This window comes from Amblyomma mixtum, chromosome 2, assembly GCF_055824585.1.
Source record: "Amblyomma mixtum isolate Tamu chromosome 2, ASM5582458v1, whole genome shotgun sequence".
In the NCBI taxonomy this organism is placed as follows: Eukaryota; Metazoa; Arthropoda; class Arachnida; order Ixodida; family Ixodidae; genus Amblyomma; species Amblyomma mixtum.
In genome coordinates this window covers 286,204,808-286,218,066 of record NC_143013.1, presented here as the reverse complement: position 1 = coordinate 286,218,066, position 13,259 = coordinate 286,204,808, and the positions used below count along the sequence as shown (strand labels likewise).

At 45.3% G+C, this 13,259-nt stretch overlaps 1 protein-coding gene across 6 annotated transcripts in view; it reads left to right on the top strand.

Moving 5' to 3' along the window:
- Window positions 1-13,259, top strand: part of LOC149364353 (uncharacterized) — a 387,789-nt gene that overhangs the window by 367,033 nt on the left and 7,497 nt on the right. For 2 of the 6 annotated variants that reach the window (XM_089574297.1, XM_089574302.1), the window contains 8 exons: window positions 375-844; window positions 1,624-1,835; window positions 3,108-3,161; window positions 4,116-4,220; window positions 7,544-7,575; window positions 10,088-10,383; window positions 10,459-10,530; window positions 12,740-12,907. In XM_089574297.1, the coding sequence (XP_089430423.1) occupies window positions 375-844; window positions 1,624-1,835; window positions 3,108-3,161; window positions 4,116-4,220; window positions 7,544-7,575; window positions 10,088-10,383; window positions 10,459-10,530; window positions 12,740-12,907 (1,409 nt within the window). The remainder of the gene's footprint in view (window positions 1-374; window positions 845-1,623; window positions 1,836-3,107; window positions 3,162-4,115; window positions 4,221-7,543; window positions 7,576-10,087; window positions 10,384-10,458; window positions 10,531-12,739; window positions 12,908-13,259) is intronic. The other 4 variants (XM_089574301.1, XM_089574300.1, XM_089574298.1 and 1 more) reach the window with 4 other exon arrangements.

Sequence of the window (13,259 nt, the reverse complement as noted above, 5' to 3'; positions counted from 1 at the left end):
TTTGGCTTTCTAAACTACCTTGTGTACACCTCACAGTGCCAACTGTAAAATCCTGTGTGCCTATAAAGGGCTAGAAAATGACTGCTGTCGAGTGTCACTTCAAATTAACTGCCATTCTTAATTAAGCAAATTAAATTTTTTTCTGCAAAATTTCACTTTGTTTGTACTTATTGAAGTGTTCAGAAAGAGCTTGCCATAAGACATTTGAAGTAGTCAAAGGGATGTTAAAGCTATGTTGCACCGCTTAGAGCGGTGCTGGGGCACTGTGTGGTGGCGCGTGCATTTTAAAGGGCAGTAGGGGCAAGTTGTTGTATTACGTACGCGATGAAAGAGCAGACGTCATGAATGCCTCTTGCCTATGGGGCTGCTTGCAGGTCGGGGCCCGGCTCTTACCCAGGAGTGCCGGCAAGCAGCAACGGCCCCCCATCGATGGGGACACCCCCCGTTGCAACCCACCGGCCCACGCCTCCGCTGCCAGCCAGCAGCACTGGCTCTTCCTCATCTTCTTCCTCCTCCTCTGCCTCTTCGGCAGCGGCGGTAGCTGCGGCAGCGGGCCTGGGGTTTCCTCCACACCCGGGCATGTTTGCCGCCCCCATCCCCCCACCGGCAGCGTCGGGCCTTGCCTCCACAGCACTGGGCTTGCCTGCCGGACCCACTGCCTTTGTGCCAGACTCACCTTTGCTGCCAAGTGAGGGCAACACTCAGCTCATGTTATGGCCGGAGGTGTGGGGAGAAGGGAAGAAGGAGCAGTTCCGTGAATATTCCAAGCAAGCCAACAATTTTGTGACGCCCAGGCAGCTCAGAGACCCTTTAGAGTTCAGCTCTAGGTGGAAAAAAATTCCTGGTAATGTTCGTTCTCAGTTGTGTGTGAATGACCTGTCTCATCCCATGTGTTGTTCCCTGTTACCAGTAGCATCTTCTTATTTTGAGTGTAGGTCTCTTTTTTTTATTTCTGCATCTTTACTTAAAGGACAACTGCACCACTTTTTGAAAATTTCGCGATATTCAAGGATTCAACTCTATATAGGCTGTAGGTAAAGCGTGCCAAGTGTTTTTTGCCCTAGCGTTTAAAATCTTCTCCGCAATGCACCAAAGAAGTGCAGGGAAGTTTAGTGTGACGTCATGGAAGGTATGATTTCAAATTACCGCTGTGGGCAGTTACACCATGCCATGCCTAGTTGGGCACTGCCAAAGAACTCTCGGCCGGATTTGCTACGGTGGCGTTGGTTTTTTTCTTTCAAAGCAGGCATTTATGCGTTGGAAATGTACCGATACCTTCAATGACGTCATCATGCGTCCCCCACTTGGCGTTGTGCGCTGCGGAGAAGCTTGAAGGGCGTCGCGGCTCTAATCAGCGATCACGCCACTATTTGAAATGGTAGCCCAAAAAGACTTCGCATGCTTTCCCTCCACAGATTGGGCCTTCTTAAGCACATTGATCTCTAAAACCTCTGCAGTTTCCCTTTGAAAGCAGTGTAAAATTGTATTCACATCACCGTTTTTTCCCCTATTGCAACCATGTTGTTGCAGGTATGAATGAAGGTAACGGGCCCGAGCTTTTTAGCTGACTGCAGTCTGACTGACGTTTGTCCCTCCTTTTCTTTTTTTTTTTCACCTGCTCAGACCAAGACCTGTTGCGGCGAGAGCTCGACACGCGGTTCCTGGCATCCCAGGACCGGTCGATAGCAATCCCGCCCCCTCCGTACATGCGCACCGAACTCCACCACCACCCAACGCAGCCCGCCCAGCAACAGCATCACCCCCTGCACCCACACAGCCCGTTCCTGCCCCCTGCCCTGGCAGGGTCTCTAGTGCCGCAACCATCACCTCATCTGGTCAGTGGCAGCTCCACGTCTTCCCCTTGCTTGTGTTTGGATTTGCCACAGGCTGCAGTGGTGGCTCAGTGGCTAAGGTGTTCAGCAACTGAGCTCACGTTCGCAGTATTGAGTCCCAGCTACCGCGGCTATATTTCGATGGAGGCAATACGCTTAGTGTGTCTGTGTGCTATGCAATGTTAATTTACATTACAGAACCACAGGCAGTGAATTGGTTCTAAGCGCTCCATTGTGGCAACATGTGCGCTCACTCTTCTGCACCATTTCCCTAAACCCGATCCCCCACAGTGCAGTTTAGGTGTCCACACGAGTCTGACAGTTGCTGTGCCTTTGCTTTTCAGAGCTGCAGTTATTAATTTTATTGCATATTAGTTATAAAGCAGCAACAACCTAGAAACATGCGTAAACTTTTGCATACAGGGGAGGCAACTTCACCTAGTGCAAGCAGATTACCTGATAGACTGAAGCATGACCTAATCATTTGAGCATCCGCCTCGGATACAGTAGGTGCTGGGTTTGATCCCTAGTGCCTCCGGGTACCCACTGGTGATGCAATGGGTACAAGCTTTTTCTGCCTGGTGTTCGGCTTCCTTAGGGTGAAATGCTTGGGAAATGGGTCTTTGACCCCACCTTGAGTAAGAAGAAAAAAAAATCTTGTGCCATGGCGCTCTTTGGCCACAGATGCCCTTGCGGCATAAAAAATCATCATTAGATTACCTTATAGGAAGGGGGCCACGTGGCAGTACCTGAAATACAAGCTTGCTTTGGGACGGACCGATAATGAAATGGTTCACTGGGTGCAACTAAAATATCATGGCCATATTTATAAAAACATTTTAATGTCTTCCGATGAGAAGTAGCAGAATAGAAAGCACAAAAAGTGCATGTGGACAGCTGTACAAGCAGCCTGTGCTGTATTTACCAGCATAGTGGACACATTCGCACACTGAGTGCACCTGATAGTTCAGTTATCGAAGTATCAAACTGCTAATGCATTCAATATGCGAGTTAATATGGTAGTTGCCTTTGCGTGTGGCTGACCTCATGCTGCTACAGGAGAATAGAGCTCCCCTTCGGTATATGTTATTGCTGTGTGTTCCAAGAGTGTGCATTGTTTCTGCACCTTTGTTTCGCACCTGATGGAGGAGTGTATGACCTGGAGCCACTGAGCGGCACGTCGTTTGATTCAATAACTGCTGACGATTTCATTGTGTTCCCTTTCTCCTTTTTTAATACGTGTCAATATGTGTGTGTTTTTTCCCCACTTTGCAGTATGACAAGTTCCATCCCAAGCTGGATTCCCCATTTTATTCAAGAAGTGCTGCAGTGAGTTTTCTTGTCATTCATGCACAGAGCTTATCTTAACTGTGGCCACATGGGAGCCTTATTCTCATTTCAGTGTACTACTAGTTAATCTTGCAGGGTTGATCGTGTCAGACACTGCTTGATACTAGGTCTGTCAGCAAACACTTTGAAAAATTTTCAAAAATAGGCTTTTTGGGGCAAAAATATGGCTTTTCCGGCGTCATATTACCAGTGTTGGCAGACATCAGGAAAACGAATGAATCCTCTTAAGTAGTAAGCTGGTTAAAAATTTTTTTATTATTAACTTCTTGACTACTAGAGTTAGGTGCCTAGTTGCAATTAGAGATTTGTAGCCGGTCATTAGTAACGCTGCTGTGGCTCAACAAAATTTTGCCTTTTTTGGCTAGTTACATGCACTGGGGGGGTGTTGCCTGCATGCTTTCGAAAGCGCATACATTCTCGCATGGTGCAGCCGAATTTTATGGTCGCTTAACAATGACCATAAAAGGCTGTTGAGTAAAGCAGCAGTATTTACCAATATGGGATAAGAGTATGGGATGGGATGAGAAACGGCACGGGTAGCATTTTGATTTGTTCATGCACATGCGTATACTGCTGTCAGAAATAATGTCGAGGACTTAATTAGTATAGGTCAATAGCAATTGTTGAAGTATCGGTTCGATTTTCTCTTTCTTCAGTCTTCTTTTTTTTTGTTTTTCTCCCAGGGAAGAGCTTTACGTCACTAGTGGCTATTTAGTGCAGATGACGGGCTTTATTTTCCATTTAATGCTGACCAGATTTTCGGTGCTGTATTGTGCCACGGTTTTTTTCGGGATGTGTAGTGGTCCCACTAGAAGCAGAATTGATTTTGTTCAGTGTACGCATGCCTAGTGTGGATCACTGAACACGTGTGCTGAAATAAGGTGCCTCGAATAAGTTCTTTGCTTTTCCTTTTTCTCCCTGTGGCAATTCCAGTTGGGGTTGCCAGGTTACAGTGGTCTCTCCCCCCTGCTCAACCCAAGCATGGCCACAGGGACACCGTTTGTAGCGCCAGCCCACCTCGCTGCGTTTCAGCCAAAAGTAAGAGTGCTCAGCCGTTTAGACAGGGAAGGAATTGTTTGGCTTACCGCCCAACAAATGGACCTCTGTCATTAGAGCAGAGTTCAGGTACAAAGGGCCTAACGGGACAAAGAGGAGAAGTTCAAGATGGCTTGTGGTTGTGGTTCCAAAAGCGACTTAGGCTATGACGGACGCCGTAGTGACGGGCTCCAGAAATTTCTACCACCTGGGGTTCTTTAATTTACACTGACGTCTGACAGTACATGGGCCTCTAGCATTTCAGCTCCATCGAAATGCGACCGCCGAGGTTGGGATCGAACTCGCGTCCTTCGGGTCAGCAGCCGAGCGCCATAACCACTGAGCCACCGCGGCTGCTACTCATGGCCTGTATCTGTAAATTGCTGCGTACTAATGGTAAAGGCACTGCTTTAACTGAAATGCAGCTTTTGTAAACTAAAAAGGTAAAAAAAGAAATTAAATACAGGTGTCCCCATCGCTAGCTGTTTTGCAAGGGAACTGCAGCATTGTCAGGACAGGATTATTTTTTTTTTCTCTACGTGAATCCCTGAGTCTAGGCCGCACTGTCATTGAGTTCGAAACAGTGATCACGGAGTCCTTTCCTATCTTGGTGTCAAAGGGTTGAATTTAGTGGCGGAAAAGAAAAAAAAAAGTTTTACTTTTAAGTTTTATTTTCTCAGCAAGAAATGCGCCCTTTTCCTACCGACCAAGCTTCAACATAGTCAGAAAGAGCCATGCAATATATCTTTACTGGGTACAAAGACCGAATGGTGTTGTTTCCAGTGACGCTTTTATGGGAGTGGGGCAAACTTCAGAGCAAAGCTCAAAATTAGTCATTGCCAGTGGGGAGCTGCGATAGTTTCACTTGAAGTGTAGTACTGATTTCAAATGCAACGTGACTTGGAAGATTTTGAATACCATCAAATAAACCTGAGGTGGCCCCTGCAAATAACAAGGGGAGAGAGGAGGAGAGAAAAGAATGAAAAAGAAAAGGCCGCCTCATATTTGTATCTATACTTAGCTTTGAAACAGGCAAGCTTATTTGAAAGGGGCTCTTTTTTGACATCACTATTCTTGGCAACCGACATTGCTAAGGGTCTGCATGTTGTTGAGTTAGCGCCTGTGTCTCATGTAACCATGTCCAGGTAGGTTTCCAGGAGTCTTCTTCTGTGCATATTGTTATGAATTTTATTTCTCTGTATTCAAAACGGCTGTGATTTGCTTTCCCAGAACATTTTTGAATTTACACAGTGGATTCGCATGCAAGTGCTTATCCAATTTTGTAATTAACTTGAGGGCACTTGAAGATTGGGGCAGAAATTGAAACATTAAATTCCCCACTATTTGCTTGTTTTGCTAATATAAATATAGCATTTATTAAATTGTTTTAATGTGTAGTTCACTTATAGTATATCCTGTAGTATTTTTTCATTTCATAGGTTATAGGGTTTCTCTTTTTCTTTTTGCATTGCATGTACTGCTTCTAATTTTGCTGCTTTCCACTGTAGGTAGTACGTGTCTGCTTCCTGTCTTTGTACTTTGTCTCGGTAGCAGTAGTACCGTATTTACAGGTCTATCGATTAACCAGAATACTATTGCCACTTACATCTTGAGTTACAAGATTGTGAAGTGTTGTATAAAGATAGTTTCGCACTGTAACACACGGTGGTTTTTCCAACATTTTGAATTAATGATCGCATCACATTCCTTGGGATTCCCCCTGTCTCCGGCACAGCAAAACATTTTTCGACATATCGTGTCAAACTATTATAGAATGGCAAAATTGGAAAGGTGTAACCAAAACTGAGTTAGGGACGATGCTCCGGTTGACTCAGAGATGACATCTCATACACTATTGGAAAATTATGCATAGACGCATGGGATGGCTGAAATAGTGACTGGAAATGATAACTCTGCTCACAAAATGTCTAAGATGACTCATTATCAGTCTCAAAATTTGTTGTTGACACGGGGAGCGGGCAGTAATATTTGTGATGTAGCAAACACCACATTTCTTGCAGAAATTGCCTGAAATTTGGCCATGGAAACAGCGAGCTTTAAAATCTGTTCATAGGAATGAATTTCTGTGTGGCTTCCAAACTTGGCAGAAATGGTCACGACGGGAAGAAAAGCTTGCTAGAATATGTGAATCATGAAAAACCCCCAGAGTTGCCCTCTAATCAACCTTCTTGCTTTTGAAACGTGGAAATTGTTGTCACAAATAGTGTTGCTTATTTTATTACTCCCCATTATTATTCCCCAAGCTGACCATATTGAGTGCAGTTGTGAAGCGTTCACATAGACGGAAAGATTGGCTCACAGGGAACCATTCTGAAGCCATGAAATTTCGATGTGAGCAGTCAGAGCTTAGCATTTCCTGCATGATTGCCTTCATAATTAGCAGGATGAAATTCGGAGGACATTAAAGGTGCACTGAAGAGGATTTTGAACTTGTCTTTTTGCCGCGGGAACTCGATCTACACGTTCCTAGCATTCTTATAAACTTCGATTTATTGCCCTGTGTGGCTGATTTTCCTAATGAAATCGAATTAACGTCCGGCTCCCGCCTTTTTTTTTTTTAATTCTCCCTCGTACAGTGGGCGGAGTCGACCAACGCGTGGAGTGCCTTGCAGCCAGCTCTGTGGAGGCTTTGCTTTCGCTTTATTTTGTTTTTTAGGTTTCCGTGAATAAATAGTTTCTTTCGCAGATAATATAGCCGCAAAATAAGCCCTCAGAAATAAAAATACGCGCGGTCTATTTGCTTCTACGGACTACTACGTATTATTCCGCCGATGGCAGAGCGGCAAGCCGCCACGGGACTGGCTGCAAGGCACTCCACGCGTTGGTCGACTCCGCCCACCGTACGAGGCAGAATTAAAAAAAAAAGGGCGGGAGCCGGCCGTTAATTAGATTTAATTTGGGAAATCGGCCACACAGGGCAATAAGTCGCAGTTTCTAAGAATGCTGGGAACGTGTAGATCGAGTTCCCACGGCAAAAAGACAAGTTCAGATTCCTCTTCAGTGCACCTTTAATGTGAACTCCTCCTTGCCTGTGTAAATACGGTAGTAGTCAATTTGTGCTCTGCTCGTCCATGCTTTTTGTGGCTTGCACGCAGAAATCCCTTAGTTGCTGTCACTTGTCGCTGAAGTGGTGTTTGTGCTCGTGTGAAAGCGGCTGAATCGGCGGATTCTCGTGGAATGCTGATTATAAGCCATTTCGAAGATAGTGCTTTGCTGCAGAATGTTGTTCGATGCATCCCTGCTTTTGTGTTCCTAGTATGTTTGATGGGGATGTGCATGAACTGGGTGTGCTCTGTTGCTTTCAGATGAACCCCCTTGTGAAGAACAAGAACATGGTAATTCTAAATCTTCATCCCTCTTTTGTACACTTACCTTGACAGTTTTTGTTGCCCCTAGCCTTATTTACTTTGTTTCTGACAGTTCTGGACAGCCATTTGTTATGTGCTGGATTCAGAACCTAGTTTTGGCCATCAAAACGGTTGTGCTACAAGTAACACTACTTGACTCGCTTTACTGCTGGTGTGTGGGTTGGATATTTTACTCCCAAGGCTGCTTTCTTCTTGCGAGTAAGCAACATATGGAAGCGTTTTTTTTTTGTATATTTCTTTAATTGGCTGAAAGGTTCAGTTGATTAGTGCACGGATGCCCCTTGCATCTTCACACTGCTTATTTGCCGAGAAAACAGCCGTAGCTTTGTGCTGTGAAAAGGTGGAATTGTGCTCTGGAAAGGTTCCACCGCATCGTAATTTAAGCACTGTGAATTTTCTTTGTTTGTGGCAGAGCACAATTTCTCGACAATGATCAGAGATCTCTATGCTGAGTTCTCGTTATCCTACAAGACTGGTCGGGTTTACGACATGCAGTATCTTCTGAATCAGGCAGAGTAACTGTCAATACTGGAGCAGAGCTCGAGCGTAGTGACAATAATCGTCCGCCTCGAAGGTGAACCTGTGAACTTCTCAGTATTCTCAGTAAAGTGCTCTTTGCATATCTATAACTGGTCCCGAGGATTTCATAGAGATGGGTGCTATCATCCGAACCTAATGTCAGTTGCTAATACTTGGGTACAGGCCACAACAGCATTGCATGTACTGAAAGCCACTGTAATTGGAAGTGCTTCTTACAGGACAAAAACGTGAGGCAGCTTTCATTGTTTGTTTTTTTGTGATTGTGCTTGTTCCCCATAAGCTGCATGCTGTGTGAGGGCTGCACTTCTGCCTGCTATTTTCTAGAAAAGCCTGATGTCCTTTCGCTGTAGCTCGTCTCTGGTGGCTTGATGTGGTGTGCGGTTAGACTGCTGTGATAGCATTGCTGCACACCCTGGCTGGCATCTTACAGAATGCCTTAAAGCGCATTATCGAATTATTTTGATGAATTGTTTGAGCTGGCAAGAATATGCAGTAAAGAAACTGCCTTCAATCTGAGTGCTGCAGTTTTGCAAAAACTTCGAGCAGCTCGGAGCGTCGCATGTCATTTAGGTGTGTGGTGATAGGACAGTTCTTGTTGTGCACATGTCACGTATGTGCAATGTTAATGTCACCAAGGGGTAGTAAATGAACATTTAAGTTGAGCCACATGCTAACACACCTTTAAAACGTTGCCTTTGGCCTATGTGTCTGTTGCTACAGTAGCGGAGTATAGCAGAAAAGCTTGTATTCCAGGCTGGCTGTACATGTTCCTAAGGTGGTGTCCTTGTTGTGTGGCATTGTGCGGTCATCCGCATGCAAGGAACATTACTAACTCATGGTGCCACTCTGTAGACTTCTGCACATAGAACTTTGAAATAGGTGGAAAGCTTTTTTTTTTTTTTGTGCAGTGTTCATGTTGGTATTTCATTAGAATGAAGGCATCATTCAGCTGTTGATAACAATGTATGTTAGGTTCCCAGTGAGAGGCTGTAATTTATATCATAGAAGCCAGTGTAGCATAGACACTTTTTTTATGTGTCTAGTATAGCAGTGTACAGTTCACGATTGCAAACGTGGGTGGCTGTATTCATAGTTGAGTTTGTATAATGAGTGAAGTACTATCACATCTAGTTACGGTTGTCATTGCAATCGTGCTGACCTGTGTCACATTTTAGCGCACCATATGAATTGCATAGTCTGTCTCCAGAGAGATATGGTCACTTTGTGTTTGGCCGTATAGGGCATTAAGGGCTGTCTTCAGGATATGATTTTACACTGTCTGCCACCAGTAATCATGGGCTAATCTCATGTGAAGAACTACATGGCCAAAGTGCAATCTCTTCATAAGTGCAGTAATGTGCTGTTCCATAGAAACTAAGGAAACGAAATGCTGCACATATACTGACAGGTTATTGCAGTAATGCCTCTCATAGGGCCGATGCCGATGATGCCTCTATACAGCAGTACCTGTCATTTGCAGTCTGGCCCGTTCAAAAATGTGTGTTGATCTGGTGCGTGCCTGATCCATCTGGTGCAAATGGAGAGTGGACGTCATCTCCAAACCATGGCATGGAAAAGAAAAAAGTTTGCCAACAAAAGTAGGCTTTAAAGATTTGTCCACAGAAAATACTGCTTTAAGAGAGTGAACTAAGGCAGTAGAGTGGATGATTGTCAGCAATCGTTGAGGTAGACAGAATGAGCACCACAAAGAGCATTGGTACGGTCAATCATGTTGAATGGCTATGCTGGCTTAAGTGACTGCCGTGCACCCATTGTTGGCAGGATTGGCCAATCTGTATTACGGATGGCGAGAGCTTAACGGAGTCAAACAAGAAGGGTGTAAGATTCTGGCTGCCTCTGAATCTTGGGTGCAGTTGTGCGTGGAAGGAGGGGAGCCGGTGGGTTTTTCACCAACTTTTGCCCTCTTCCGTGTCTGTTGGTGTCGCAGAAGTCGGGTCGGTGGTGTGCCATGCACGTCCGCATAGCCTGGGAAATCTACAACCACCAGCAGAAGCAGCAGCAGCAGCAGTCCTCCTCGTCAGAGCCCGGCTCGCACAAGGGCGGTCCTGCAGCCGTTGGTGGTGCAACGGCACCAGGCGGCCCCCCTCCTTCCTCTGCATCGCTCTCCGCCAAAGGCGACCTGCTGCGGGCGCCCAACCACCACCTCTACTCGTCTCTGCCCAGGCCACACGACCTGAGCGCCTTCCCATCCGCACTGCTTGGTGCGGCAGCTGGAGGTTAGCTGTCTTAGATTGTGTGTGCGTATGTGTGTATGTGTGCGCAAAAGCTGAAGGGAGAATGGTATTTTGCAGCTGGTCACCCCAGAGCACCTTTCGAGGCATCTCCTCACGGCAACTTTCTCACGCCTAGCCCCAGTCACATAGGTGAGTGTGTGTGCCTCTTGTGTCCTCCGTACCAGGGTGCTCATAGGTGTGCAAAAATGTGTGCCTCGAATTGCTCTTGATTTCACTTGACATCTTTTGGTTCATTTTAACAAATTTTTTATGAAAATGTTCAGCATTTAAAGAAGCCTGCAGAGACAAAAGGCGTTCTTTTAGGGCTAGGTAAATGAAATATCGTCAGGTTTGTGAATGAGACATGAGCAGCACCGAGAGGAAAGATGTGGAATCGAAGCGGCAGTTGCAGAGCATGACACGCTGCAGCCAATCCAGTCTAATTTTACACTTGCTCCATCTTCGTTAAAATCATTATTATACACGACCTACGTACGACCGCAAATGGAATACGCTTCATCCATATGGGACCCTGGACAGGTCTCACTGACACAGGTTCTGGAAACTGTCCAGAATCGTGCAACTAGATTCATTTTAGGCAATTACCATCGTACATCTAGCGTCACCCAAATGAAAAGGTCTTTAAACCTCCTGCCCCTAGCTACCCGCCGCAAGCACTTCCGCATCTGCCTATTCCATAAGATTTTCTACTCCAATTTTCAACTTCGCTCTCGATGGATTCAACCAGCACCGTTCATTTCTCACCGTTGTGATCATCAACACAAGGCCACAGTGCCTCATTGTAACACAGTGACATGTGCGCAATCCTATTTTCCGCTAACCTCTAAAGAATGGAATTCCCTACCCGCATCATTAACTAGTGTCACTGATTCAACTCAGTTTAGAAAAATACTTACCACTCTGAGTACATAATGATCGCTTTTGTATTTTATTGTAGTGTTGTGTTCTCCACCTACTAGTATTGTTCTTAAACTATTTTATTAATCTGTTCCGAGTTAATTTTTCTCATTTCTTTTTATCTTGCCTCAGTTGTTCTTTAGTTTTGTACGAATTGTGCTTTGTTTATTTTTCTTGTTATCAACTGCCCTTCCCCTCTGAAATGTACTTTGTACCCTGAGGGTATCACAAATAAATAAATAAATAAATTTGCTTATTTTCTTCAGTCTGTATGTGCATCTTACAGGGAGAAGAGGGGCAGATTGAAAACCAAAAGCAGCTTTTTCAAATGAGCCAGGATGGCAACAGTCTATACAGTATAACGATACCACCATATCGTGGAAAAAGCACTGTTCTTGTGCAGAAATCTGCTCAGAGTGAGCACGGATCTAAGTTTTCTACCCATGTTGCGGTGCAAAGTTTGACTCTGGAGGTTAGCAAATTCAGGCTTTTACAAAAACGGGTGCAGGGTTTAAAAATTCTGTGTTTGAAAAATGGAATTTTTTCATGTTTTTTTCGCCCCGAAGAGCCACCTCCCCCCATTAACACGGGATTTTTAAGGGGATAATCAGTGGATTAGACATAGGCAGTAATTCAAAATGCCCGTGTTCGATATATCTGGATCGGACTGTAGTGGTGCCGACTCCTCACAAGCTGTGGCGTTGCACATGAGGATTCACTGCACCAATAGGGAACTGCGTATCGAAACTCGCAGTTTCAAAACACTGGAAGGACAAGAATAGTCACACTGACGAAACTGAGGAAAGCACAAATGGGTGCTGGAGCAGTGACTCTTTAAAAAGGGAAAAGACCAGCGATGATTCGACGAACATTCTGCACGGACTAGGACCGTCCTTGTAAACGCTGCTCAGCTTAGCTGGGCTAATTGGCTGGCTGGTATTCAGTCAGTAGGTGCTGTTGCCAAAACTCCAAAAACGAAGCTGTGTGGCCGGGCTATTTTTCGACCTAGCAGTGGGTCTTTTCACTTGTTTTCACATCTGCTGTTGTGCGCATGCCAGAGGTGGACATGAACAGTGTATAATACAAGCCAAGCCTGAAAACAAATATTGGATGAACACTAGCCAGCCCGTCCAAATTAATGCGGTGCGAGCCATGCAATGTTCGAATTAACAAGTGTCCTTGAGCTTTCTGTGGGAACCCCGTAGCAGTCCGAGTTTCTGAATTGGGGTCGAATCAGTGAGGTTTCGCTGTAGTTATTTTATGTGATAGCAGTCCGAATTATCCAAATTTCTGAATTGGGGTCGAATCAATGAGGTTTTGCTGTAGTTTATTTTGTGTGATACCAGATGGGACATTGCTTCCTTTTGCAAAGCATGTTATATTTATGTCTATGCTCTCAGTGGCGAGATGGATTGCCAATTGTTTGTCTCGTGTGTTCCAGCGGCAAGCATGAGTCGAATGCCAGTGTCCACATCGAGTGGTTCCCTCAGCCGGTCGACAGCTTCACGAGTACTTCCTCCACCTGGCATGTCTCCGTTCGCCAGGCCCGGTTTCCCTGGCTTTGTCGCCGCACCTGGCACCAATGCCTATGGCACGTTGGGAGGGCTTGGTAAGTTGGACCTCATGATCTTGGCTGCAGGGGGGTTTTCGCAAGCGGTAGGGCAGGTTTCTTATGGTTTTACCAGCACAGTAGACTAAATTTGCCTTTGCTTTCACAGATGCCGCAGTGCTTGTAACAGAGCATAGACCAGTTCCAAAATGTGAAGCCAGATTCACAGCTGTGGTTATTTCCGGGTAAAAATGGAACAGTTTTTAATGTTGCAAATACAGGTACAGCTCACATATTTTGTTTGTTCATTTCGTTTATCGGGGTTTAACGTACCATAGCGACTCCGGCTATGAGGGACGCCGTATTGAAGGGCTCCGGAAATCTCTACCACCTGGGGTTCTTTAACGTGCAC